Source organism: Paralichthys olivaceus, chromosome 12, assembly GCF_024713975.1.
Source record: "Paralichthys olivaceus isolate ysfri-2021 chromosome 12, ASM2471397v2, whole genome shotgun sequence".
Lineage (NCBI taxonomy): Eukaryota > Metazoa > Chordata > Actinopteri > Pleuronectiformes > Paralichthyidae > Paralichthys > Paralichthys olivaceus.
The window spans coordinates 4624168-4650781 of record NC_091104.1 but is presented as its reverse complement, the minus strand read 5'-3'; the positions used below and the strand labels follow the sequence as shown (position 1 = coordinate 4650781).

Genomic DNA, 26614 nt, shown 5'->3' with positions numbered 1-26614 from the left:
AGCCCTGCGGGACTGTTTTCTTCATCCCGCTCCCGCTGAGCTTCTGACCATTACCGCCCGCAACCACAACGTCTGTTACACTCCCGCCCGCTCCGGCAAAACTCTGAGAATGTACGGCCGCACAATAATACAGATGCATTGATTTTGCGTCTTCTCCCGTCCCGCAGGAGAAAACACAAACATTTTATAAGCTATTAGTAAAGAGATTCATGGGGTAGTTTGTTTCGTTTCCCTGGCCTGCATGTCTTTTGACGCACTGGTCAGGAACAGCGCTCCTTGAAAAGCAGTTTACTTTGACCGGGGAGAACAGAGCAGGTGTGTCGCCTCAACCCAGACGTGCCGGATTTGTGTCCGTTTGTGGACTAGTATTTTTGCCGATCCGGCAGTGTTTTTTTTTTAGCCGCCCGTTCCCGCCCGCAGCAAAGTTCAAACCGTTGCCGCGAGATTTGCGTTGGGTGCCCAATCCCAATGCAGCCCTCTAATACATACACAACCCCTCCCCAAGGTTCTGTACATCAAAGGCAAAATCATAAACATTTGGACTTGCTTCGAAGTACAAAGATATTTAAGTTGTATGTTGAGAAAGATCAGTTCAAGACCACAGAGTGACAACCGGCAACAAACTGCACAAAGAAGAACCAGCAATCGACATTGTGGCAAAATTTGAAAAAAACAAGCTAATCAAGCAAAATGATCAAATTCATGAGGCATGAGTCTCTTGTGCCCATCGTGAACAAACACTTTCAGACTTTCTCTGCAGTGCACTGGTGCTTGTTAGCCACAGAGGCTCATGACTCTACTGTAATAGCTACACTGTTGGATATGACGACAGAAATAGTGCAGACACTCACCACAGACGTTCTGAGAACAATCAATCCGGTGCTGAACAAGATCTTGCACCAGAGAGCATCTCTAGCTTATCTACACAAAGTTTTGGAGAACCTCAACATATTTCAGGGAGAGTCCCTCCTTAGAATATTTGCAGATGCTCTTGCCATTCAAAAGCACAAATGTAAACATGCTGAAGAATTGACAGCACTAGTTGAGAAGGAGGTTTCAGTGAAGATCAACTCCATTTCATCTACGATCATAAACTGCTCTGTTTGGCCCACAGAGCCTGCTTTTTATGTCAGTGGCTCCATATCCAACACAAAGTCCCTTCATCGAATTGTGCGTTGTGCTGCCCAATGTTTGAGGGATCTGACTTTAGAGTCCTTGTGTTGCGGAGGAAAACCACCTCAGCACATGAGGTACAAGATCTCTGTCCCCAGAGCCACTAAAGCTGTGACTGCAACTCTCATCAAATGCTGCAAGAAACTAGCAGATAAGGGTGAACATGCTCTCCCACCTAACACCAATGCGAAGGCTCAGAACGCAGCAATCGATATTATCAGTGACATTTGTAGGAGCCTTCGTTGTGGGAGAAGCACATCAAAGCCACATTTTGATATGAGATCAACTTTTAAAAATATAAGAACGTTTATTGAAGAAAACATCACAGATGTCAACCAAGAAATAGACAAAGACAGGTTTTCAAGAGTTAACCAAAAACTATTTGCAAAAATGCTGCTAAACCTGAGGATAGCATTCAAGACGAACGGCTCACCGTTCCTGGTGAGCCTCGAGAAAGATTCACAGCAGGACCCTGTTTCAAACTCTTCTCATGCTAAACGTAAAAGCCGGTGGCCAACAGTCATCTGTATGAAAACTACAGAGTCTTCAGAGGATCTCACCGCTTTTGCCATCCAAAATCTGGCAAACATTGACTCCTCTGACAAGATGATGACATTTTCAAAGGAACTGACCTATAGAATATATCATCATCTGGTTGACCCCATATTTACCAATTTTACAAAACACTGCAGACTTTTTGGCTCTGTCATCTCGGAATCTTACAGCAAGGCGGACGTCAAACATTCAGGCTTTCCTCCCCAGGTTCTGTACACAAAGACAGAGGACGCAGTGCAAAGGTTTGTGCAGCAGGTGCTGCTCTGCATAAAGAACAAACTATTTGTTAGAACAAATTACAACGAGATGCTGTCTTGTGTGATGGCCGACATCGAAGACCTTATCCCAAACGTGGCGAGTATAGAAGAGAACACCAGCACTAGAGCAGAATCCTTCCAAATCAGCTTTTCGAAAAAGTGCAAAGCTTTGTTTTCAGCGGTTGTTCCCACAATCATTCACAATAGGGTTGTGCCAGAAGATAATAAGGAACCTCTGAATATTTTGAAGAACATGGACCTCATTATTTCACTTTCTGAAAAGACAAACAAAAAAATGAAGAAAATCAAAGAATCTGCAGACATTAACACCATCAGTAAGTGTCTGTCAGACTGGCTGAAGAGCAAGATTCCTGAATCTGTTGACAAAAAGTTCATTGCCATGTCCGTGCTTCAGGAACTTCTCAACAGGTTTTGCTCTCCAGATGTATTATGGGAGGCTGACTTGGCATCAAATTACACAACATTCGATGATGCTGTTATAAAGTATCTGTTTCTCCAAGTCAATGACCCCAGAAACCAGGAGAGAGGTAGAATCAGCCGTCTTTACTCATCAGCGAAAAAAGCTTTAGCTCCCACTTCATTGATGAAGCGCATCTCTGCTATCAAAACTGTCGCATCAACCCTTGATCTCGACTCTATCAAATTGTTGAATTATACTCAAATGTGAAATTAAAACAGATGTGGATACCATTGACACAAGTCGGTGGGCAGAGGTAGAACACTCGATAGGTATGTATGTTAACAAAGGTTTTTTCTGCTTTCAAAAAAAAAAAATGAAATAAATTATAAATAAAATTCAATTCGATTTCATTTCATTTGTACGGCACCAAATCATAATACACATTATCTCAATGCACTTTACATAGAAGGTCAAGACCTTAAAAATCACGGAGAAACCAGCAGTTCCCACAACGAGCGGCACTTTGGTGACTGTGGAGAGAAAAAACTCCTCATTTTAATTACTTTGATTTCGTAATCACAAGCTCTCATGTTCCATTTGAAGGCAGCATAGCTAACATGCTGATGTTTAGCCAGAGTAATGTTTACCATGTTACCTTGTTAGAATGCTCACTGTGATAAGTTTGCAGCCCATAAACACTCAACACATCAAATCTCAAGCCCTTTAGCCGTGGTGCAGCCTTTTCTCTCAGCAGGTTTGTATTTGCAGAAGAAGGTGTGTCTCATTCCTGGTGGTATTAGCAGGTGCAGAGTGTGTTTGACCTCTGCTGGGGGAACGTACAGCGACACAGGACAGCAGACGTGTGGAGTCGCAGGATGTAGTTTGGCCAAAGAGGCAGCGCTGCTGCAGCTCCAGACAGTTCGTTTAGGAATCAGTTAATAACTGGCACTTTTTGTGATTCTTAACAAAAACAAGCGATACTTGTTATATATTATTTATTTAAGAGTGTGGTCCTTCAGCTTGTGAGCACGACTTGAGATTTTGTCATGCTCTCACTCGAAAACCCTGTGCTTGCACTGAAATGTACCCTGTTGTGCTTAGATTTCCTGCGCTCCAGCTTCAGCTCTTCTCCTCGTTCTGAAAAGTCTCAAAATTTCCATTGAGAAACAGAAACAGAAACCTGTCAACAAACCTTTCACAGCAGTAACCAAACTTATGCTCTTGTCCAGGAACGCTGGGATTCATGAACTTCATGCTGGTTTTATCTAAATCTGACAACAGCAAAAGTATGATTCGAAAATTCCTCCAGCACTTTGTTTCTTCTTCCTTTTGCTCCAGTGAAATATTTGTGTCACAGGTTGGGAGGAAATTGCTCTGACTTCCACAGGGAGGAGGTGAGGGAACAGCAGCTTCTTAAAAACCCAGACACATCACATGTCCTGTTCAAGGTGAGAAGGACACGCACGTGGCTCAAAGATATGCTGCCCCCTGCAGGCTGAGGTGTGACACTCACCCAGCACTGCACAGCACCACGACGCATGAGCTCTGAGTGGACTTCTTCCTGGTTCTCTGTGGCAGTAGATTGAATCTGAATAAAATATGACATCCGAGCTCTCACTCGTGGGCTTTCAGCTCATGCACTGCGATGTGAACATACCAGAATACATGAAAAATGCAGTGCCGCATGAGAGCAACTGTGCAGAGACAGAAATGGAAGTGCATTTTTGTTAAGCGTGATGGAAAAATATCCTCTTTTCTATTAATATACTTCAGGAGAAGCTGACGTTTAATATCGACGATGGTCTCTCAGACTGACATTTGTGACACCAACACAAATCACAAACACATTAGATAACTCCCTCGCTGTTTGAGCCACCGCAAGTGTGCTTGGCCTCTTCCTAGCACTGCCACGGCGAGCTAGCAGCGAATTGCAGATGTAGTACGTGGGAGTGGAGAGACACAGTAATACCCACGGGCCAAATGGAGGGCAGCTGCTGCGGAGGAGTGAGTAATTCCTGGTGTTACTGTGGCAACCGGCCAAATATGGCACCGTCCCCATGAGGTACCGTATCGATGGATGAATGGATGGACAGATAGAAAGATGGATTATGTCTCTGTGTGGTAACTGTACTGTGCAAAATCGAGTCTCCAGCTGTTGTCCTGCAATGAGCTGCAGTCGAGTGTTTATCCGTCAAAGTAATTACCACGGTCACAGCAGATGGGCCTCGGACTTCACCCAAGATTTCCAGTTCAGTGAGAAACACCAGGAGGCTTCAAGTCCTCCCCCGACCCCGTGAGTGTAGTAAACCTAAAACCCCTAAAACTTCAATATTGTGAATTTTTACCTTCACCAAGGAGGTTGTGTTTTCAGCCTCTGAAGGGAGCAACACAAAAAGGCTGCGAGAGCATTTATATCCATGAACCAGCAGCAATATTCAACAGTTTTCCATTTCAGGTCTGTTAAACTCTGACTCTGAAGGTGAACCCCATCCAATGTCAAACTCGATGAATCAATATCCCAGCTGCTGGTGGTCCTTGGATCTGCCGCCCAGGTCAAACGGATTAGAAACCATTTTATTCTAGCCCCCTTAGCGCTGCAGCTACAGCAGCTTACGCTAATCGATGCAGGCGCTTCTCACCCGGTGAAGAGGCTCTGCGAGCTTTTACGTAACAGGCCTCCTCTTCTGTTTCTGCACCGCTGCACAGCTGACACTGCCAGGGTCCCTGCTGCATACCGCATGACATAACCACCGTCCACAACTACACACTGTCCTCCCTTCATCCCTGGATTTCTCTGTTTCCCCCCCCGGCCGCCTCCCTCCCAGTTCAAAGAGATTCTGCTCTGAGACTATTTTTACATGGAGAAAGTGACATGCACTCTGTTTATTAATAGGAATTCAGTCTTCATCCTCAGGCTCTGCACCACCTCCTGAACATCTTGCACTTCTCTGCCTCCAATGCTTCTCATGAGTCGTCCTTCTCTCAGTCGGACTCCCCTCTGGATGTTTTGTTCCTCGTGACATAACCACACAGACAATACACAGCCCTTTATCTCTACATGTTTATCCCTCATGATGCTCTGGCTCTCACTCGGGTCCAAAAAGAAATGTTGTGATAAGTTGACGTGTAACAGCTGGAAACAGCCAGAGAGCATAAATAAAGGCTTGTTGATTATGATCCAGAGACTTTATATGACTGTGTCCCTGTTTTGACTCTGGTTTAAAGTCAGCGTGTTCCTGTCTTTGTTAAAATCATTAAAAACCTTTCGTCCATCACATCAAATGATTTACAGAATCTGCAAAAGACCTTTAGGCCTTAATAAAAAGAACTAAAGCTACCGTGGCAACAGTGAGCAAATGTTAGCTACCATCCTGATTTATTAGGATTTGTTTTAATTAATTTGAGATCATTTACTGATCATAAGTATAAGTATAATTCAAGCCAAAAATAATCTCTTCTCAGTGATTTATTTATATAACAGAATATTTTGTGTCTGTCTGACCAATTAATTGAGAAAATAGTTATTTGTAGCAGCTTTAATTGGTTTTTGTTCAGGTCCTCTTCCATATTCTTGGGTTTTCTTGTGTATTTGGATCTGGGGGCCTACAATTATAATAAACTACATTTCCCATGTGTACTTGCACAGCCCATAGCACAGGTGTGTTGTATTACACCTCATTGCAAGGTGATGGATTTCTGAGGAGTCAAACATTTTCCTGCAGAAAGTCTGAAGGAGTTTCTTCTCTGGACATGTTTCTGTTGGGAATCCTGAGTGAGTAAATCTCTAATGAGCTAATGTTACTCATGCAAAAACAATCCTCTTACTTCAGCCTGTTTAAAGATAAGGTTACCACAGCTTTACATTTAAAGGTCCACACCACTGGGTCATTTCACTCTCCTTAAACTGTCGAAACATTACATCCATTCAAACCCTTTAACTTCATTTCCACCTGTAAAAATGAACTCACTTGCAGTGTCATGTGTTAACGGAGTAAAAGAGCAGCCTGCTTGTGTTAATTGCCGCCTCTGCTGTAAATGTGACTTTATGCACTCGAACCACAACTCGACATCACACCACGCACTCTGAACAGTTTCCTGTGAGAACCTCCTCAAGAGCTTGTCCTGTTGGTGTTTTACAGCTGCCGGTTGTAGATCTTGACCTTTGCATCGTGTGCAGCCTCGAATTGGACAATTCATCATAAAAGAATCTCATTAAAGCCCCGGCGGCTGTTGGTGTTGACAGTGCTGTGGTCGATGCCGTGTTTTATAACCTCCGTGTTGCATCACACGGCCTCACACATCTATAACACGCCACTGCCATCTGCGGGGGGGGGGTGGGCCTTTGCCCTGAGCAGCCCTATGCCTGCACCATACTTCTGACTGAGGATGCGGTGCCCTCTGGTGGCAGTAAAACATTTCAGATCCATAAGAGAAATGTTCTTTTGTCTTTCACCAGCTCCACTAGAGCAGGAGCAGAACGGTGCTCAGTGGGTGTGTCCTTCCTTCTCTAAAAAATACTTCCTTCCTGAATGACTCATTGAAAATCTTCCAGCTCCTCAGACTTGGTTTAATATATCAATTAGCAACATGGTTGTGGTTTTATCTTGGTTTTATTACTTTTTTGGGGCCTTTTTCATTATATTTGGCGAGAGACAGAAAACAAGGATGGACACAGAGCTAGATGCTCTGGCTGGGAATCAAACCATAGACCATGTCCTTGAACCGTTTTCCCACTGGACACTCCTTGTTTTCCATTTGTTTACTGTTCCTTTTGATTACATGCGGTGATGTCGTAATGAACCTAAATGACGGGAAACTATAAATTTGAATTAGATACAAACAAATATCCATTATTTTGTTGTTTAAACCATCACACGAGTTTCGCCTTTGAGAATATTGGAAAATAAATATGAGGATTAAGGATCTTTATGTTTGTGGACGTTAACAAGTCCATTAGTTCCAGCACTTAAGTATTCAAGTATTCCTAAGAAGATTAAACCCACTGACCCCTCAAGTCGTCTGAAACCAATCTGGCATCTGTCAGAAATTCTCCATAAAGAAAAACACCTTGTTTCGGCCTTGAGGGGTCAGTGGATGAAAAAACTGCTTCTAAACCCACAGAGTGTGTCTGCACCTGAGCCGAGGACTCGCTCTGCTCCCTGAGCTCAGTGCTGAGAACGGAGGGCGGACGTGAGCATCAGCCGAGAGTGACTCCATCTTAGTCGGTCACAGTGTGAAAGGTCATGTGATCCCACACATGGAGCGTCTCTGTGGAGGCGGCCTGGTGGTCACAGGCTGGAAAACATGACCGCTTCAGTTTTCTCATGTTAAACCTCTGAGCTGCCTCCCGCCGTCACCAGACATCATGTGGATGTTTTCAGAAATCTGGACTCCTGAGGGACCTTTATATATTGAAAACATAACAACTTTCTCATTTAAAACATAAAACATTAAGATGATGATCTGGAACAAGCTCTGTGGTTCTTCCAGGAAAAGTTTGACGACAGTGGCTGAGAAAGAAATGAAATTATCCTTCACTTCCCATTTAGTCCTGAGATGTACTTCATATCTCACATCTTGTGGTTTTGACTTTTCTGTTTATTTGCTGGAGATTATTTAAGTTCTTCAGCTGAATCATTTTATTTAGGACAAGATGGTGAGTGTCCCTCTTTGAAGGTTTTCCGCAAAAGTTTGATAAGTTAGAGACCTCCAACAGGTTCAGTGGTTTTAAAAGTAATCAATCAACAAGAGGGATATTGATCCAATCAGAAAGGACAGGTACCTTCAGGTAATCACTACAAGAACAATTAAAATAATTGATATAAACAAGTTTTCTTTATTAATATCATAGTCTGCATTATTCTTTTGTCACATTTGCATAATACACGCTTAGCAACCAGTCTGACACGCCCCCCTTACAGAGACAGGTGGAGCAAGGTGCCGGCATTTCCTGCTTCATATATGTGCTGCAGGCTGTTGACCAATCACAGCAGAGTGGGCTTTATCAGGAGGCGGGTCTTAAAGAGACAGTAGCTGAAACCGTGTGTTTGAGACAGAGGCTGAAAAGAGGAGCTGCAGCGATGGACAGTCTGAGGACAGTGATGAACATTGGAGCTTGAAAACATAAACAGTAATAACACTAATTAAAATACTATATTCTGTAGAGGGCTGGGTTTGTTATGTTTGTTTTATAGAAGCTTTCCTCTGCACAGCTTCCCAGACTCAGGAATAAAAGAGAAACATGAGCACAGATCACGACGCGCCGTCTTTATTTTGCAGTGAGAATACAAATTTAAAACACAACCATCCATGGAGCATTCACACAAATGTTTTTTTCCTTCTCGGAGTGCTTTTTTTATTTTTATTTTACAAGCGTGTCTCAAAGGAGAGACAGCAGAAGCCTGTCACAATCAATGCAGTTAAAGGCCTTTTAAGAAAACCTATTTTTGGGAGGAAAAGAAAAGGAACACCTCTCCTGTCACAGAGCAAACTCGTCATTCTCAGAGAGAAAGGCAACACATGATAACCAACGGTGAGTGAGGAACATAAAAGTGCTCTTAAATAAAATAATTGCTCAATAAGTGAGATCTTTTTTTTGTACAGGATTCTAATTGTTTGTCTTGGTCAGATGTTATTCCTCTTAAGTTTTTCATTGTCCCTGGAGATTTGTTATGATCAGCAACGACTGCTGCCTCAATTCTTGACGAATAATATCGATCTCACCTTATTGACGCGAACTTTGGTTTAAAGAAAGACAGATAAAACATTCCTCAATGACTACATTCAACACAGGGCAGGGAAATCAAATATTTAAAACCTCTGGGTTTGGACGTTACTCAGCGTACGGATCTGTTGTTTGGTTATAAAAGCGTCGTCCCGTAAAAGGCTGGTAGAAGTCACACAGCCGACTTTTACAACCCGCTGGATCTGAATCTTTTAAAACTCTTCACTAATGGACTCGAGTGCCACAGAGAGTCCGGACGACCCCGAGCTGAGTGTTGAGAGAAACGACAGTAAATAAAGACACCAAAATATTTGAGCTCAGGATAAGAGGTCTGAATAAAATATTTTTCTTTTTGATGCGGCTTCTGCACAAGACTTCTGTAAGTTGTTATCATACTACGATTAGGGAGGAATATTATACTATATATTGTTTTAGATTTGTTGTTCCTCTGCACCATAGAGCTGCACTGTTAAGACTAAAAAACAATTTAAAACACATCAATGAGCCAAACTGCTGCTTCTTCATCACGCATTTAATTTGACTTTATCGAGCAAACACAATATTCACTACAACAATATCCCGCAGAAAATAGTTCCCAACAAATGAACTATTTCCTCCTGATTGTGTTAAAGTGACTCAGTTGTTGTGCTCAGCTTATTAATTATTATATTTGTGGTTTTTCTGTGACGTCAAAGTTACAAACGTTCAGGTGCGAAGTCAGAACGTTTTGAAACATGAACTAATACATTGTTGGTTTTGGTCTTTTCATGAGATTTCTTTACGAAAACAAATGTAAAGAATATCTTGGAATAACTTGTTTGGATAACGGAAGAGTCGAATCCATTCTCTGTAGATGCGACATTTCGTTTCTCAGATCAAAGTAAATTTTTAGGATTTCAAAGGCAAAGCTTAGGAAGGTTGTTCACGATATTTCTGACCATGTGACTTAATTGAACTGTTAAAGTAACTGACGGATAAACTGATAATAATAAAAAAATGCTATTTGCAGCTCTAGAGTTTACAACACTTATTGATTACAATTCTGAAGTGAAACAGGTTTGTGTAACTTTAAGCTCCAATGGGACTAGAGTCTAAAACCTTTAGTTAGAAAACGAGATGAACCACAGAGAATAAAGTGTATGTTTGCCACAACGCCCACTCATGGAGTCGCAACCAATACTGATCTAAAACAAAAAAACAGAGGCTTCGACAGGACGAGACAGAAAAAGAACATTTCTCTACACACTGATAAATTATTCAAATGGTTGTTTGAGAGGAAGCAGAGTTCAGCAACGCAGTGAACTGTGAGGACTAAATGTACATATTCTATATATATATATATGCGTGTGTGTTTTACTGCATACAAAAAGGAGCATGTGAACTTAAGGTGTGTTCGGGTTGGTTTGGTTAGAGAGAGCATAAGGTTCGCTGTGAGATAGCATCTGTTGCAACAACAGCCGGGGCGACTGACACTGTTTAATCTAATTTCCCCCGTATGAGTCAGCGCTGCGACCAGGAGCCTGAGCTGCAGGCTTTGTGCCAGAAAAACATTTCCAAAAGCAGCTTTAATGAGATAAAAAGAGTCTGTGGGAGTTCACTGAACGTGTTTTCCAAAAAGCAGTGAAGTACAGAGGGTTTTAGGCGGCAGGGCGACAATAGATCTAAATGATTTGCTTCAGCTTTGTGGTTTCAGTCACATTTGAGCAACTTGTTTGGTAAAAACTATGAAGACATTTGACCTGTTAGTGTTCGTTCACGCTGCGAGCAAACGTTCCCACAGAAACAGGAGGACACTCCGCTGATGAGCGGTCTCGCCAGCCAAGAAATGTTGGCCTCAGTTTGGCTTTTCTGTTCGTTGGCGGTCGACCACAGATCAGATGAGATCCACAGGTTTCCTCTGTCCCTGCTGACGTGGCAAAGTGAGACAGGAGTCAAACTAATCTTCTGCTTGTCGAACAAAATCTCTTCAAAGTCGATTAAGTTGCTTTTGTGGACATTTCTACTAAATCTCTTGGTCTTAATCGGGAGATAAAATCGTAGAATAGTAGATGTTACAATCTCATCTATGTCGGCCGGAAAAAAAAACCCCACAATATTATTGCTTAGAATCGAGAATTTCTCGTTCTTCTGGATTCATTCAGTTTTTTGTAAATCTGGTTTCCTGTTGCTCCTGTTAAGATGATTCAGAATTTTGGGGGCGTTTTAGATTCAGCAGATGTGTCGGTTGATTTGATTGTTGCCTGTTTGTTCTCTGGGAGGCTGTCTGCAGTGTGAAAGCACAAAGTGACTCATGTTGTTACCTGCTACGAGAAGCGTCGTCAGACTGACCACACCACCACCATTATTATCTGGGGACTAAACACTGATTTGAAAAAAGCCTTAATTCTGACAAGTAGTGCAAATTTCTGGTGGCGATAACTGCCAAGGTGCTCTCCACAAACACATTCAGGGCTCTGGGTCTCCTCATCCTTGTGCGTTGATGCCAAAGAACGAGCATCTGCACGACAAGGCTGCTGTTACACGAACCCAGTTCAAAGGGAAGGGTGAAAATAAAGGCACAGAGATTTGGACTTCTCTCCCAGTCCTTTCCATCCCTCCTCCTCCTCCTCCTCCTCCTCCGCAGCTCCATCGAATTTCTAGAAGACTCCGTCGACTGCGATCACCGTCAGTCCTCTCCACCGCACAGGACCCTGCGAGCTTCAGCCTTGATGTGTCAATCCAGTGGATATCACAGCCTCCTCTTCCTCTCCGCAGGGACCTCTCCCAGTCCTCAGTCAGTAGACAGCAGTGGGTAGAAACAAAAAAGAACCTAAAGCAGCAGCAGCAGCAGCACATTTTCACCTCCTCTCCCGTCTCTCTGATCCATTTATAGAACAACGCTATCATACAAAGTCACAACAAACATTTGAGAACATACCACAGACTAACAGCAACACAAGCAGCGGATGGAAAGGTATTCTTATCTTTTCAGACCTCCTGCTCATAGCTGGCAGACGGCTTCCGCACAAGATTACTATATGGATTTTAGATTTTATCGCTGCTACTGTAACAGAAAAAGTCTCCGTTGTATTTGTCATTTGAGCGTTTCTTCACGTCGGCTGTTGTTGGCCGGGTTCTGTCACAGTTGTGCGTATTAAACAAACCAGCGAGGGGGATAAATAGGTCACGCAGGGGCGGAGAATGACCTCACATCAATAATCCCACTGTTCTCTCGCTCTCTGGTTCACATCTCTGTTTCAACCTGCCCACATTTGATTTCAACACAAACTGCAGCAAAATAAACCAGAAAATATATTTCTTTAAACCTTCTGATATGTCAGCATCTTAAAATCGGCACAGCACCAACAGATAGTACAACCCTGTTCTCACGGTGGCAGTGAACTAGTCTCTCTAATTGGGTCGCTGAATTCCAAACAAGCCTTAGCTGTTTCCATTAGCAACTGACATTCACATTAATCTGGCCAGACGGGGGAAGACGCTGCGAGGGTTTCCGTCACCCTCGAGAAATGTATCAATATGAAGTCCAGTCCGGGGGACGTGAGCTCTGGAACAGGCGTTGTTTAGTGCTTTGGCAGCAGGTTCAACAAACACACACGTCAAATACACAACGACGAAAACTCTCACACACACACACACACACGAGAGATGTTGAAGAGAAAACTTTCCAAAAGCACAGAAAAATGTTGGTGTTTCACAAAAGGAGTTCTGTGATGTTGCCTTCTCAGCAGGGTTCAGCCAACACTATCACAAAGAGACGAAAGAAAAGCGCTGCTGCTGTGCATTCTGGGGGTTTGAGTCTATATTTACAGGAATGATAACGTTAAAGTTTTCTTTATTTACACACATTATCAGCTCCTTTCGTTCCTGCAGCGACGTCCCATCACGCACTATGATCCGTGTTTCTTATTCGATCAATACTCCCACTCGTCTGTCTTCATGTCCAGATAGTTGAGAATGTTCTGGGCAAACTTCACCGCCTGCTTCCGCGCCACCTTGGTTGTCTCGTCGCCCTGCGGGTCCACGGCGTCCAGCGACAGCAGCTGCTTGGTCAGCAGCTCCTCCAGGATCATGTAGCTCTTGTCGACCCTCTTGCCGTCGAAGCCCAGCACCTGGGCCTGGAGGTCCGAGAGGCTGCCCAGGACCAGCCACACGGCGCGGTGTGACGGGTGCTCGGTGGGGCCTGGCTGGCGGCGGGCCAGGGCCTCACGCAGGTCAAGGAAGGTGACGATAGCTTGGACCTCTACCACAGCGCGGCGCCGGGCCTCTCGGATACAAGGGTTCTTGGCCGTGTCCACCTGGTCCAGGTGCGTGAGGAGGCTCTGCAGCTCGGCTTTGGGTCTGAAGCTGAGATCTCCCATCGCGCAGTGTCGCAGGATTCCCTCTCGCAAGTGGGAGACGTGAGCTCGCACGGCCTCGATCTCACGTATGGAGTTGTTGTGAGCCAACTCGTATCTAAATAAGACAAACAGACGAGATGTAAGACTTCAATAGAGCAACAAGTGCGAGCGACATTTATTCATGAGACACTTTTAGCTAGCGAGTCACATTTTAAACCAATATCAGAGCCCAAAACATTTATCGCTGAGTTTTTATGAGCCGTGTTTCACAGAATAAAAAATGCAAGGTGATTTATCAAACTTGAATTTTTTTGTAACAACATCAATAGATAGAAAATAATTTGCAGATAAACCAATAATGAAAATAATCTTAAACTGCAGCTGTGATCTGCTCTACTTCATCCTTTATTCCTACCTGCGCGTGTCGTCTCCTTCCCCCTCCAGGTCCAGATGTTTCAGGAGCCCGTTTATCTCCTCCACAACCTGTTTCCTGTAATTTCTGATTGCTGCGTTCCCGGAAACATCCAGAGCGTCCAGCTCCACCTGCATCTCCGTCAGGATGCGTGACAGATGGGCGCAGCTGTCCCTCCCACTCAGGCCCATCAGCAGGGCCACCAGCTGACTGCGGGCCACGCTCACCTTCACCATCACTTGGTTGATGCGGTGCACTGCCTCATGGGTCTCTCCCGACAGCGGCAGCGAGAGTGTCTGCTGCTGCGTGCGCCCTTCGATCACGTCCTGTACGGCACACAGACGTGTCAGCGCCCGGTAACGTGCCTTGCGGAGCGGCACTCTCCCCTCGGTCTTGACCTGGGTGAGCCTCAGCACGAGCTGCTGCAGGGCGTCCACCAGTTCATCGTTTATTTCAGCCACGCCTCCACCGCGCTGAGGTGCCACCACGCGGTCGTCCACCAGCTGGCGCGCCTCGTTGCTCAGCTCCTCGATGGCTATACGGGACGGATGCGTGGCGTTCTCCTCCAGGTACCTCAGGAGGCCCTCCACCTCCTGCGCCGCTCTCTTTCGCGCCCCCTGCAGCTCCGGTTTGCCCTCTGTGTCGACCTGGTCCACCTCCAGCAGCAGCCGGGTCAGTTCCCGCTCCAGACGCTTGTAGTCTCTGTCGTTCTGCAGGCCGCTGAAGGTACAGACCTGAGGGCCCAGAGACGCCACCTCCTTCTGGACCTCGTACAGCCGCATCATGGCAGGGTGCTGCGCATTGTATGACTGCTGCTGCTGCTCCATTGGATGTTGCTGCTGCTGTGGGCCGCCATGGTCCATTCTTTTCCCGCCATCAAAGGGCTTTCCAAACAAGCTGGAAAAAAGGCGACACGGCAGGAAGTTAGGACAATGAGCAACAGATCGCTGCCTCAGTGGAGATAACATGCATCAGTGCCAGGGCAGCTCACAGAGACAATGTCAGCAGCTTCAGCCAAACGTTTAAAGTCTCCACCAAGTCCAGAGGAGTGTCCTGAACAAACCCCCTCTTGATTTAACACGTTACTTAAAGCAACACGATGCAACTCTAAGTGATCAACAGCGCCCTCTGCAGCCACATGTAGAGATTACGTCTATCAAAGTGTCATCTCGCTGAACTGAAACACAACTGAACACTGGATATTACCCATGATCCTCTGCATTCTTCATGTTTCAAAGTTTCCTGAGAACTCAGGGAGTGAAGGATGAAACTTTCTCCACGTTCACACTCACTGAACCTTCGAACTCACTTTAATCAAGCGGCTGGTTTAAGATAGAGAGGCTGCATATCGTTGTTTTATATAATGTGGCATTTCTGTGTTGCCATGAGGTGGAAACATCAGGAGCCTGAAAGTCCAGACAGATATTTGATATATTTTTTTATCTTGTGTGCACAAGATAATAACTTGTTCACATAAGATAATGACCTTGTGGGAACAAGTCCTGCTGATGACAATCTCCATGCAAGAGCAGCTAGAGTTTCATTACGTGACACTCCGAGGTACAATGATGTATCTGAAGTCATTAGCAATGCATATGAATATTTTTAGTAAATGATCTTGTATCTTGGAACATTTAATCGTCTTTTGTGAACGAGTTCATATCTTGTGTGCCCGGGATTTAAAAATAAAGTCACCTGTCAGGACTTCAGAGGCTCTGTGGAAACGTGATGCTGACAGGAAATGAAATGAAAATGATTCTCCGCGTCTCTTCAATGGGAAAATCAACCTTTCGACCACAGTGGTTAAATAACATTAAAATTCATGTACACGACCTCCAGCCAAGGATAAAGTGTTGAATCTCCAATTTGTAGGAAATTCTGTCACACTCAACACGTCACAAATCCAGCCTCTGGACCAAAGAACCATTAAACATGAAAATAATCAATTTTATGTGTGAGCGATCCTGACGCTCCACTGCTGTGCTTGTCTCCAGGAATACTACCACACGTGCTGAGGAGAGAAAAAAGGTTTTATCCGTCTGGAAACTGATCCTGCCGCGTCTGATTTATTGCTTCTAATTCCTCGAAGCCTTTCTGTCAAACTGTTTCTGATTAGAGTCTGAACGATGCTGGATTCTTGCAGCAGCCAATATTCATCTTTTTCAAAAAACATTAGAAGGTGCTATTGGGTTGGGTTTTAAAGAACCGTGACCGAGGCATGTTCTGAGTATGGGGTGCTTTACAATTTAAAATCGAATACGTCAGTGCTGCCTGGAGGTGGCGGCTTTTCTAAACTATCCTCTTATAATATTTCTGTACATCGAGCCTGAACAATTCATCAGCTGATAACATGGGCTGGTGTGAGCCTTTCACAGATAAGCGGAATTCCTTTCTCCCTCACATCGATATCAGAGGTTATTACCTAATGCAACCAAACATAACAGCCATAAATTCAATGTACAGACTGTTCAGTTTAATTACTGATTAATGACATATCTAGGTTGTCACAGAACAACAACAAGTGTTGATGGAATTTATTCTTGTTTGTAGTTTCATTACTAACTTGTCTCATAATTTAAGAGTCACTGCGTGGAGACAAAAAAGTTGATGAGATGGGACAGAAGCTGCTGAACTGAGCTTAAAATCACTGAACTGACACTGAAGCCACGAAACAATAATTGCACGCAGACGAACAACAATGCAAGAAAGCATCCATGATTAATATGAATACCTTGCGCTGCCTGATCCGTCTTCTCACAGTTATCACTGACAGCGTGAAGTCAAACACTCTGACCGGGACAGAGCTGTTTATTCAAAAACGATTTATAAACGTGTCGTCGCCCACGACCACGTTATTTTTTCCCTTCTTTGCAAAGAGTCAAGTCTTAAACCTCCACCCACCCACCCACAATTCCAACCCTGCCACCGATCTTTAGACCAAGACTGTATTTAGTGTCAATACGCAGAGTACAATGAGGACAAGATCCCGAACACACTGCAGTTAAACGGCGCCAGAGCTTTTTATGTCCCCTGAATCCAAAGTCTTTCTCTGACCTTGGCCTCTTGTTGAGTCGACTCTTATTTCTAATTAACTTCAGATCAATTGAATAACAATTAACGTCGAGACAAGTCGAATGAGATTCTCTCCTGATGATCATGGAAGACAATGAATGAGGTTAACCTACATTTCCAAACACCCACATGACAACCATTCAGAGAATCGCTGTGTGTTTCCATCGGGCTCGTTGGCTGACACGCTGGTGATAGCTCTCTAATCCGCATAAGAAAAAAAAATCCTGCCTGCCGATCCCAAAAAAATACGAAACAGTCCAGTGCATCTCTGCATGAAGATTCACAGCCGTGTGAAGTGTGTCACAGGTTCCTCGAGCAGTGAGAAGTATTCCCAGTTCAACACAACAGGAAGATGGTGAAATTATTTTTCTCTGAAATCAGCTTCTCTGGGAGGATTTGCTGCTTTTTCTGTTTTTAAATTGAACCCATTTGTCTTTTTGGGCTCAGGAAACATTTTATTTACAAAATCATTCATGGATTAATTGTGAAAACAATCAGCAGATCACTCATGGTCCCGCTGATACACGACGTCGACCAATCGTGAGTCAGTCTCATGTCAATAATTAATCAAATAATTAAAATGCCTCAATGTTTACTTCTCCCTTGAGAAGCCGAGAGTCGTACAGTGACCTTTACTTCTGACCTTTATCCACCAAACTCTTACTCAGTCCATGCGAACACTGAAGCCAAGTTAGAAGACACCGCCTCCGGAGATGTCACGACGTTCACAGACGATGAGACAGACAGACAGACAACCCGAAAACTGAACACCTGAGGCCACGACTGTCGCCAACACGGAGGAATAAAAAGAAACGACTGGATGTGGTTGACAGACACTTGATATGAAGAGACTGATCAGGACCAGATCAATGATCCATACATACTCAAATGAGGATCAGCCTTGAACGTCTGACAAGAGATTTGAATCTGGGTTGGACGCAGGGTCTGATTTCTGAAACCTGATTGGCCCCTGAGGTGCTTCTGTCCCGTCACTAACAATCACAACGACACGTATAACAAGTTGTGAAGAATTCTTATTTTCTCAGCGATTGTTTGAAGAAATCAATGTGCTTGAACAAGGAGCAATTTCCAAAATATATTCAGAGATGTGCGGCCTTGCATCAAAGCTATAGAGCCAACAGTGAACACGGAGTGAGTTCACTGTGCACCTTACTGAATCGGGACGTGTGCAACGATGTTGGTCACATAATTTGTCCCTTTAGGCCCCTGAATTAGAGAAATCCTAAATCCACCGCTGCTCTTGAGATAAAGGAAAAAGAGAGAAATGAAAGTGTTAATGAGGGAATTCTTTCCAAACGCCCAGCTGACACCACAGTGAACTTTGTGTCTGCAGACAGAGGCTGAACGGCAACACAGGATATGTAGTTTTTGCAGAAACGTGTCTCGGAGGGAGAGGTTGCATGAAGGCCGAGGCCCCCGGCTGCACGGGGGGATTCATGCACATGAATTCTGCAGCTCACGATATCGATGATTGGGGTTTTCCACAGCACCGTTAACACTCATCACTGTATTACAACACACTTACTACAGACAGGATCATGTGTCAGCATCTCCTGAAGCTCTTTTATGTAACACGGAGCGAGGGGCTGGGCATTTCCAGCACAGTGGATGAACGCATGCTGGGCCAGAGCTCACAAATCTGAGCATTTATTAGGATAATCCCGGCAAAACCTCTCCCAGCCTGGCGAAGACTGCAGCCAGGAGTCGGTCATGTGGAGCTGAGCCCCCCGGCAGAGGAGGCTCACAGAGCTGGAGACACCCCCCCCGGTTTAAACCCCATCTCCCCGGGGGCGCTCGGGCTCCTTCCCGGGCTCCAGGCTGCATGCAACCGGTCCCGCTTTGCGCATTATGTCGGCCCATCGGGCCGGTGGCAGAGAGGGACCGTCCACCTCTGCAGCACCAACCCAGCAAACACCTCCCCAACCTCACAGCGGCGTCTCCGGCCGCTGTCGTCCCCGCACACACGCCCCTGCAGCCCGGTGCTCACCTTTTCAGAACTCCGAACACATTCGCACACATTTTGGCGGATGTCTGTTCCCATCGGTCGGGACCAGCAGGGCTGCCGCTCGCGGAGGGGTGGGGTGGGGGGGGGGAGGATAATCCGAGTCTCCGGTGGTGATGCCGCTCCGGTCAGCTTCAGCACCCACCGCCCGACTGCCTGCTGCCCGCCCGCCCGCCTGGATGACTGACTGCGGCGGGGCTGGTGCTGGTGTCGCCCCTCCCACAGCCGCTTCCTCCGCTTTTAAAACACAACTCGCCGAATAAACTGAACCCAGCGTCGAGCCTCACACGCGGACTGAACGCGCAGATCTCCCCCGGTGAAGCGGGCTCGGGTCCGGGGGTTCTCGCTCCGCTCCTCCCCGCCCCGTGAAGGGCTATTGTGTGCGCTGAAGCTAGCCGGCCGAGGATCACCTGACTCTGCCCCACCTTCACCAAATCACTTCGGCCTCGCTCCAACCGTGCACACACACACACACACTCCCCCCCCCCCCCCCGTGCGAGCACGTTCTCCCTTACCTGCACAACCAACGCACGGCCATCTGAACAGCAGCCGGACACCGCGCAGCTCCTCCGGGGGAAGCTAAACATTAGCTCACCTAGCTACCTTCCACAGGAGTTACTTTACTCACGGGGTGTCAACTAACACGGAGTTCGCCTTTGCCCGAAGAAACTTTCAACTGAAGATATTTAAAGACGTTTGTTTGACGCCGCCACTGCGAGACGGTGAATCTGTTTTAGATTAAATTAAAATTAATTGAGAATAATGTGTAATAACACGCGTTTAACCGCGTTATAACGCGACCGATCGACTTAAGTGGATTCAACGGTTAGTTTTTAGTTGGCCAACACTGGGTGCGCTTCATTCCGTCACGCTGCCGCACCGGTTGTCAGCTGTAGTCGAGTACTTGCGTGTTGTAACATTAAATGCAGTTTATCAGAGAATACTCAATATTCAAACTAATATGTACAAATATATAGATTGTCTTGTGGTATTTATACAATATTATATATATTAAATATAACATTTAAATGGGTTACATGGAAAAACTGCGTTGTCTTGTAGTAATAAACAAATATTATACTTTATGGAAGAAGTAAACAAGTTAAAACATTGTACTGTTACTGATAGGATCCAACAAACACAGTAAGGATGAATAAAATGCGTTAAAAACAACGACAATGATCCGTCCGCGCTGTTATATCCGGGGCTCGGTGGTGATGTTTTCGAGCGCACCTATGTTTCCTGCCGGATCCACGTGACAGATCGGGTCGTGCACAGAAGGACGTGCACTGTGTGAACTGACCTGAGAACCAGTATTATACATTATTATATATATTACATATATTCTCTATTCTCTCATTATCATCTTTATAAGTTATTTTACGATGTGTTCGGTGACAGTGGGGCGGGGTCTGACCTGCAGGAGCCTCTGTCCCGTGGCTCTGTCAGCGGTGAGCACTCGGTTCTGCAGCTCCGAGCAGAAAACACAGCAGAGCTCAGCTCCAGAGGTTTGTTCACCACTAAAGATCTGTTCCTGTGTGTGTGTGTGTGTGTGTGTGTGTGTGTGTGTGTGTGTGTGTGTGTGTTGGTCAGATCTGCAGCTACATGCATGTTCAAACATGCACGTCTGTCATATGTTGCATGGTTTTTAACCAAGTGTGATTCTTGTATTTCTGTATTTTTCTCTCTCTGCTCTGTCTTTTATTTATTGACCTCTTCAGGATTTATATTTGTTCTTTTCTCCAATAACAAAACAAAACCAGACGTTCTCAGTCTGTGGAGCTGAAATAACTATTGATTCGTGTTGAAACTGAAGTGATGCATCTGCTTCCTTGGTGTCAGTGTATTGATGCTGTAATTTAAGAGGCTGTATATGTTTTCCTCACGTTATCATCACCTGAGATTTAAAGTTGTTTTTACCTTTTCATCTTCTGGTGTCTGGGTGTGGGAGCCAGTTCGCCTCCTCGCTGCTCATCTCGTCGTTCAGTCTGGTCAGAAGTGATAAGCTTCTGTGGCGCAGCTGCTTTTTAAAGCCACGTCGCCTCCATCTGTGCACAAACTAACACTGTTATCTATTTAAATGAAACTCTTCCCCTCACTGACACAGAGTTTAACACAGTGACTCCCTGCCCTGCAGTCGGAAACCCTTATCTTAAACCTGACCTTAATATTGATTGTATTTTAAGGGGAATAAAGAAACAACCATGAGTGTTGTTTTTTAAAATGTGATGATTCCAGTTTCTCTGCTAAAGGTTGAACACAAGATGCTTCTTGAAAGCATCACATTGGAGTTTTGAGGAATTAAAATGTTCCCTATTTTCCCAAAAAACTGACTGAGGAATCTTAAATTCAAGCAGAAATATTATTTTAGATCATCTTTAGGTTTTCCACTGACAACACAAGACATCTAAAAAGTTATACATGAGGAAAACAAACTGTGTTTTGTTCCATATGTAGAGATCGACCTTCAGACCACCACCCGGCTCCACGTGCGACTGGATCGGTCCACCCAACCCTCTGTCAAACCTGCGGCCGATCGTTTACCACGTCCCAGAGAACGAGTCGGAGCTGGAGAAACGTCTGAGGCACCTCAGGCAGGAGACGGAGGACTGGAACCATGACTTCTGGACCCAACAGAACATCTCCTTCAGCAAGGTGAACAGGTTTTCTTTAATTCAGTTCCAAAACAAATCTTTAGTGAATTTAAATGTCCTGTTAGATATCTTTGTTTTCAATAACCCTGTGTCACAGGTGGATAAATATATTAAACAGGGAAATGAGAGATTAGAAGCTGAAACATTAAAGTTAGTTAAACATTTGTTTGACAGGTTAAATCCATATTTTTTAACCTGAAGACAATCTAATAAAAAGTTAAATCTTGTTCGATTACAGTCATGACTCCACGATGAGGTTTAGAGATACTGACATTTTAGAAATTACGTTTTTTTTCCTTAAAAAAATGTAACATAGGACTTTTAGAGGAAAACCACAGACTGTGAATAAAGATGGACGACATGACGGCTCCCAAAAGTGAAGTTCTTATTTTCAGCAGCAGGGAGCAGCATCACACAACAGGACTGAAATGCATCCAGTCACATTTGTTAGAATCACGATCAGGATTAATATTTCCAGCAAAAGATTCAGTTTCTTATCTAAATGATTAATGTTCAGAGGGAGTTTGATCGAGTTTAACACAAGATATTTTGAAGACAGTTTGGAATCCACTGTCTGAACACCAACATACCTAGAATGTCTGTAATTCTCAGCAGAAGACATAACAATCCCACACACGATCGTTCAGTAGATCAGTGTTTGCTGCTTTTCTGTTTGTGTGCGTTCGTGGTAAAATCTATTGAAACGTTTTACGATCCCATTTTTTTTTTTTTATGCTCTCTGCAGGAAAAAGATTCTTTCATCGTGTCACAACTGAAGGCGAAAGACTTGACTGTGCGTGATGAGCAAGGTGAGGACACACAGACTGTTGTGAAAACCAAACACAACCGAGTCAGTTACGACTTCAAACGCACAGCAAACAGAATGATTTCATAATGAGAGTCAAATATTGTCTGCTGAGTCTGTCCTCTCTCTCTCTCTCTCTCTCTCTCTCTCTCTCTCTCTCTCTCACGCCCTCTCTCACCCAGGGCGCCGGCGGTCCCTCAACACCGAAGAGATGGCGGAGTTTTACAAAAGCTTCCTGGACAAAAACAGAACACGACACATGAGTTACAACAAGTGAGTCCTTTGGGGCCGAGTTTCTCATCGAGCTTTAACTGACGTCGTCATAAACGGTCCCCCCGACACACACACACCACCTGTGCACCTGATTTTAGTTTCCCCATGTGTGGGTTTTTACTTTTGTTTGCACAACTGTGTTATTGTGTCAGGTTGGACTCTCGGTCTTGTCCTTCACCAGAGGGGATAGTTTTCTTGTCTGTTCCAAATCTTTCAAAACAACAAACCTTTATTATATAATAATCCATCTGCACTATCGTTCGTATCAAAGGTTACCGGCTTCTAAACCATTTACTTACTTCAGAGTCTGTCCAGTAGAACGTCTCTGCCGACAGCCGCCACACGGTGATGGTATGAAAAGGCACAAGTTGTTATTCAGGGTCTTCCCTAAGAGTTTGGCAAAGTTACACATGTCCCGCCCAAATATTAAGTTACAAATAATAAAGGAAACTGAAAACCTTCTTCTTTTAAGAGGCAGAAATCTGCAAATATTCTGTAACTTCACTACTTTTGTTTGAAAATTGATGAAATCATGTGATAATGTACGACTTTCCTGTAATTCTCTTTCTCCTCCTCTGTTTCTTTTCCAGGGAATGGTACAGACGAAACTTCACCATCACTTTGCTCATGGCCCGAGTCGCCCTGAACAACATGTGGAGGACTGTTCGACACGGCAGGAAGAAAACCAGCTCTCCTGCTTCCGGATAATAAAATGTCTCCTCACACTCCGATCACGTCTTTGTTTCAGTGTAATTTAATTGCCAAGAATTAAAAAAAAAACTATCAGATCTAATTGGAGATTTGGGTCTTTTTTCCTGTTATTTTTGAATGGGTGGTTGAATCGATCAGATTCCCCTCAGGTCCATCAATATTTCCGCTGATCATTAGAGAGAAAATGATGCACTTTAGCTGTTAAATTGATTTTTGGAGTCTTTCTTGTGATCACTCTGGAAAGTAGTCAGAATTTAGGAGGAGCTTCCCCTCAAGCAGTGTGTTTAACAGAAACCCAATTACATAAACGCTCCTACAGTATCAGGTCTGTTCACACCTACGTGCACTATTTTATAAAACTCAGGCCCAGAGCATGTCTGCATTCATAAGGTTAAATTATTTAAAACACGTGTTTCATAAAAAGCTTAAACTTTAATTTGTGTTAGTAAAAGCTATGTTGGATTTCCTTTATGAAAATCTGGGCTTTAAGTGGGAAATACAAAGAGCCATGTAAAGTACTTATTGTTTCTACAGTTCAATCTTGTAGAAGGATTTCTGAAAATCTAAATACATTCATAAATATTTAACAGTTAAATAGATTTATAACTGAACAAATAAAAATACTTATACATGGATTTATTGGCAAATAAATAAAATAGTTTCGTAAATAAATAAATGTATAAACAGATGAATAAATGAACATATTCATTAATAAATACATAAATACATTGATATATATTAATAGATATATTTATAAACAAACAATTCATAAACAAATGATTTGATCTATAACGAATCATGAATACATTTAGAACAAATCGAACTACATAAATAAATAATTGTATAAACAAATGGATTTAATACTAAACTAAACTGAATAAATGAATAAAATGTATGAAGTATAAATAAATAAATATTCTATATAAACACATGTATAGAGTATAAGTATATATATATATAATATAAAAGTATACATAAATATCTAAAGTATAAGTATTAAGTATAAATATATATATAAATATAAATCTATATAATATAAGAGTATATATATATAAAATTATAAATCTATATAATATAAGAGTATATATATATAAAATTATAAATATATATAATGTAAGAGTATAAATATAAATCTATATAATATAAGAGTATAAATATATATATAAATATAAATCTATATAATATAAGAGTATAAATATAAATCTATATAATATAAGAGTATAAATATATATATATATATATATATATAAATATAAATCTATATAATATAAGAGTATAAATATATATATATATATATATATAAATATAAATCTATATAATATAAGAGTATAAATATAAATCTATAATATAAGAGTATAAATACATATATATATATATATAAATATAAATCTATATAATATAAGAGTATATATAAATAAAAATATAAATCTATATAAGAGTATATATATATATATATAAATATAAATAATATAAGAGTATAAATATAAATCTATATAATATAAGAGTATAAATACATATATATATATATATAAATATAAATATAAATCTAAATAATATAAGAGTATATATAAATAAAAATATAAATCTATATAAGAGTATATATATATATATATAAATATAAATAATATAAGAGTATAAATATAAATCTATATAATATAAGAGTATAAATATATATATATATATATATATATAAATATAAATCTATATAATATAAGAGTATAAATATATATATATATATATATATATATAAATATAAATCTATATAATATAAGAGTATAAATATAAATCTATAATATAAGAGTATAAATACATATATATATATATAAATATAAATCTATATAATATAAGAGTATATATAAATAAAAATATAAATCTATATAAGAGTATATATATATATATATAAATATAAATAATATAAGAGTATAAATATAAATCTATATAATATAAGAGTATAAATACATATATATATATATAAATATAAATATAAATCTAAATAATATAAGAGTATAAATATAAATATAAATATAAATAATATGAGAGTATAAATATAAATCTAAATAATACAAGAGTATAAATATAAATCTAAATAATATAAGAGTATAGAAGTGGCTGCTCGTGTCGCACCGCAGCTTCCCCTTTAATGCGGACAGGGGTGACATCATTACCCGGGAGGGGAGGGGGGGACACCGGCTAACGCCATTTTCACGCAGCGCAGTCAGTCATCCAACCACCGACCACCGAGCTGTCATCTCCACCGGCGACTCCTCAGCGGTTCACCCGGCCCCCATGGAGCCGCTGTCGGGTTAGGTTTGACGGAGCCGTCGCTGCCATGGAGCCGCGGGGCGAGAGGCTGCAGCTGCCGAGGCCACAGTTAGCTGCCCGTGTAGCTCCGTAGCTAACTGCTCATCACCGCCGATGCGGAGAGGCGTCCACTGAACTCGGCGCGGACAGTTCGTAGATTCCGCTTCAGAGCTCCGGGCTCAGATTTCACACCTCTTCCCGTCAGACGTCGGTAGAAGGAGCGGCACCCCCATCGCAGAACAGACGTGATTCACCCCCGGGGAAGAGGCGTTTCAGTCCGGCTACACTGGCAACGGATGTCCTGGAGAACGGTAAGAATGGCTCCGTGTATTTCTTGGAGCGGTCTCATTGGCTAATTAACCACTTTCGTTCCCGGTCAAGTGTCATTCTATCAAACTGCGAACTGTGTTTGACCGGTTCAACCCTCGAGGCTCCCGTGTTGTAAAGAATATTAATAATCATAATAATAATATTAATAATATTAACAAACCCCTCCCGGCCGCTCCATTCCTCCCGTGTGGTCAGTGTTTACGTTCGCTGCAGGAATTAGACGCTGCTGTCAGTGGAGGGCTAGCTAGAGTTAGCACTAGCTAGGTGTGTGTGTGACAGCCCTGTACGGGCCAACTGGTTCTTCAGGTTGATCCGTGAGTGCAGCGAGATGCTCTGCCCAGGGATGCGTCTCCACCACGGCTGTCAAAGGTGCAGCGCAGCCCCGGTGGTGTCGGACCTGTCATGTGATGGTCGCTGCTCCATGTTGGGGGTTTTTCATTGATATTCACAGCGGCCCGAGGCCAGTGAAAGCTGCCTGTGTTGAGGGGACAGCTTCAGGGGGACAGTGGAGCTCAGTGTGGGTCCCACAGCTGGGGTTAAAAAAAAAAAAAAAAAAAAGACTGGAT

The 26614-nt window shown here is 42.9% G+C and overlaps 3 protein-coding genes across 11 annotated transcripts in view; 2 read left to right on the top strand and 1 right to left on the bottom strand.

The window, feature by feature from the left end:
- Positions 1 to 8652: 8652 nt before the first annotated feature.
- bag5 (BCL2 associated athanogene 5) lies at positions 8653 to 21034 on the bottom strand. 3 transcript variants are annotated; one of them, XM_069536434.1, is made up of 3 exons: positions 20895 to 21034; positions 13883 to 14776; positions 8653 to 13582 (listed from the first exon to the last, which is right to left on the bottom strand). In XM_069536434.1, exons 1-3 carry the CDS (start codon positions 20900 to 20902, stop codon positions 13042 to 13044), a joined length of 1443 nt encoding a protein of 480 aa, XP_069392535.1. In that variant the 5' UTR covers positions 20903 to 21034; the 3' UTR covers positions 8653 to 13041. The 3 variants fall into 3 exon arrangements, with proteins under 3 accessions (XP_069392535.1, XP_019962292.1, XP_019962293.1); XM_020106733.2 differs by lacking the exon at positions 20895 to 21034 and adding an exon at positions 19490 to 19834; XM_020106734.2 differs by lacking the exon at positions 20895 to 21034 and adding an exon at positions 18960 to 19809.
- coa8 (cytochrome c oxidase assembly factor 8) lies at positions 20153 to 23499 on the top strand. 2 transcript variants are annotated; one of them, XM_069536435.1, is made up of 6 exons: positions 20153 to 20287; positions 20376 to 20482; positions 21432 to 21629; positions 22374 to 22437; positions 22616 to 22706; positions 23297 to 23499. In XM_069536435.1, coding segments are annotated over exons 1-6 (579 nt in total). In that variant the 5' UTR covers positions 20153 to 20286; the 3' UTR covers positions 23415 to 23499. The 2 variants fall into 2 exon arrangements, with proteins under 2 accessions (XP_069392536.1, XP_019962294.2); XM_020106735.2 differs by having other exon boundaries at positions 20221 to 20482.
- Positions 23500 to 25580: 2081 nt separating this feature from the next.
- klc1a (kinesin light chain 1a) overlaps positions 25581 to 26614 on the top strand; it is a 30390-nt gene continuing 29356 nt past the window's right edge. For 5 of the 6 annotated variants that reach the window (XM_020106728.2, XM_020106729.2, XM_020106731.2 and 2 more), the window contains exon 1: positions 25606 to 26029. The gene's annotated coding sequence lies outside the window, so the exon portion shown is untranslated. Of the gene's footprint in view, positions 26030 to 26614 lie in introns of all 6 variants that reach the window. The other variant, XM_020106727.2, reaches the window with a different exon arrangement.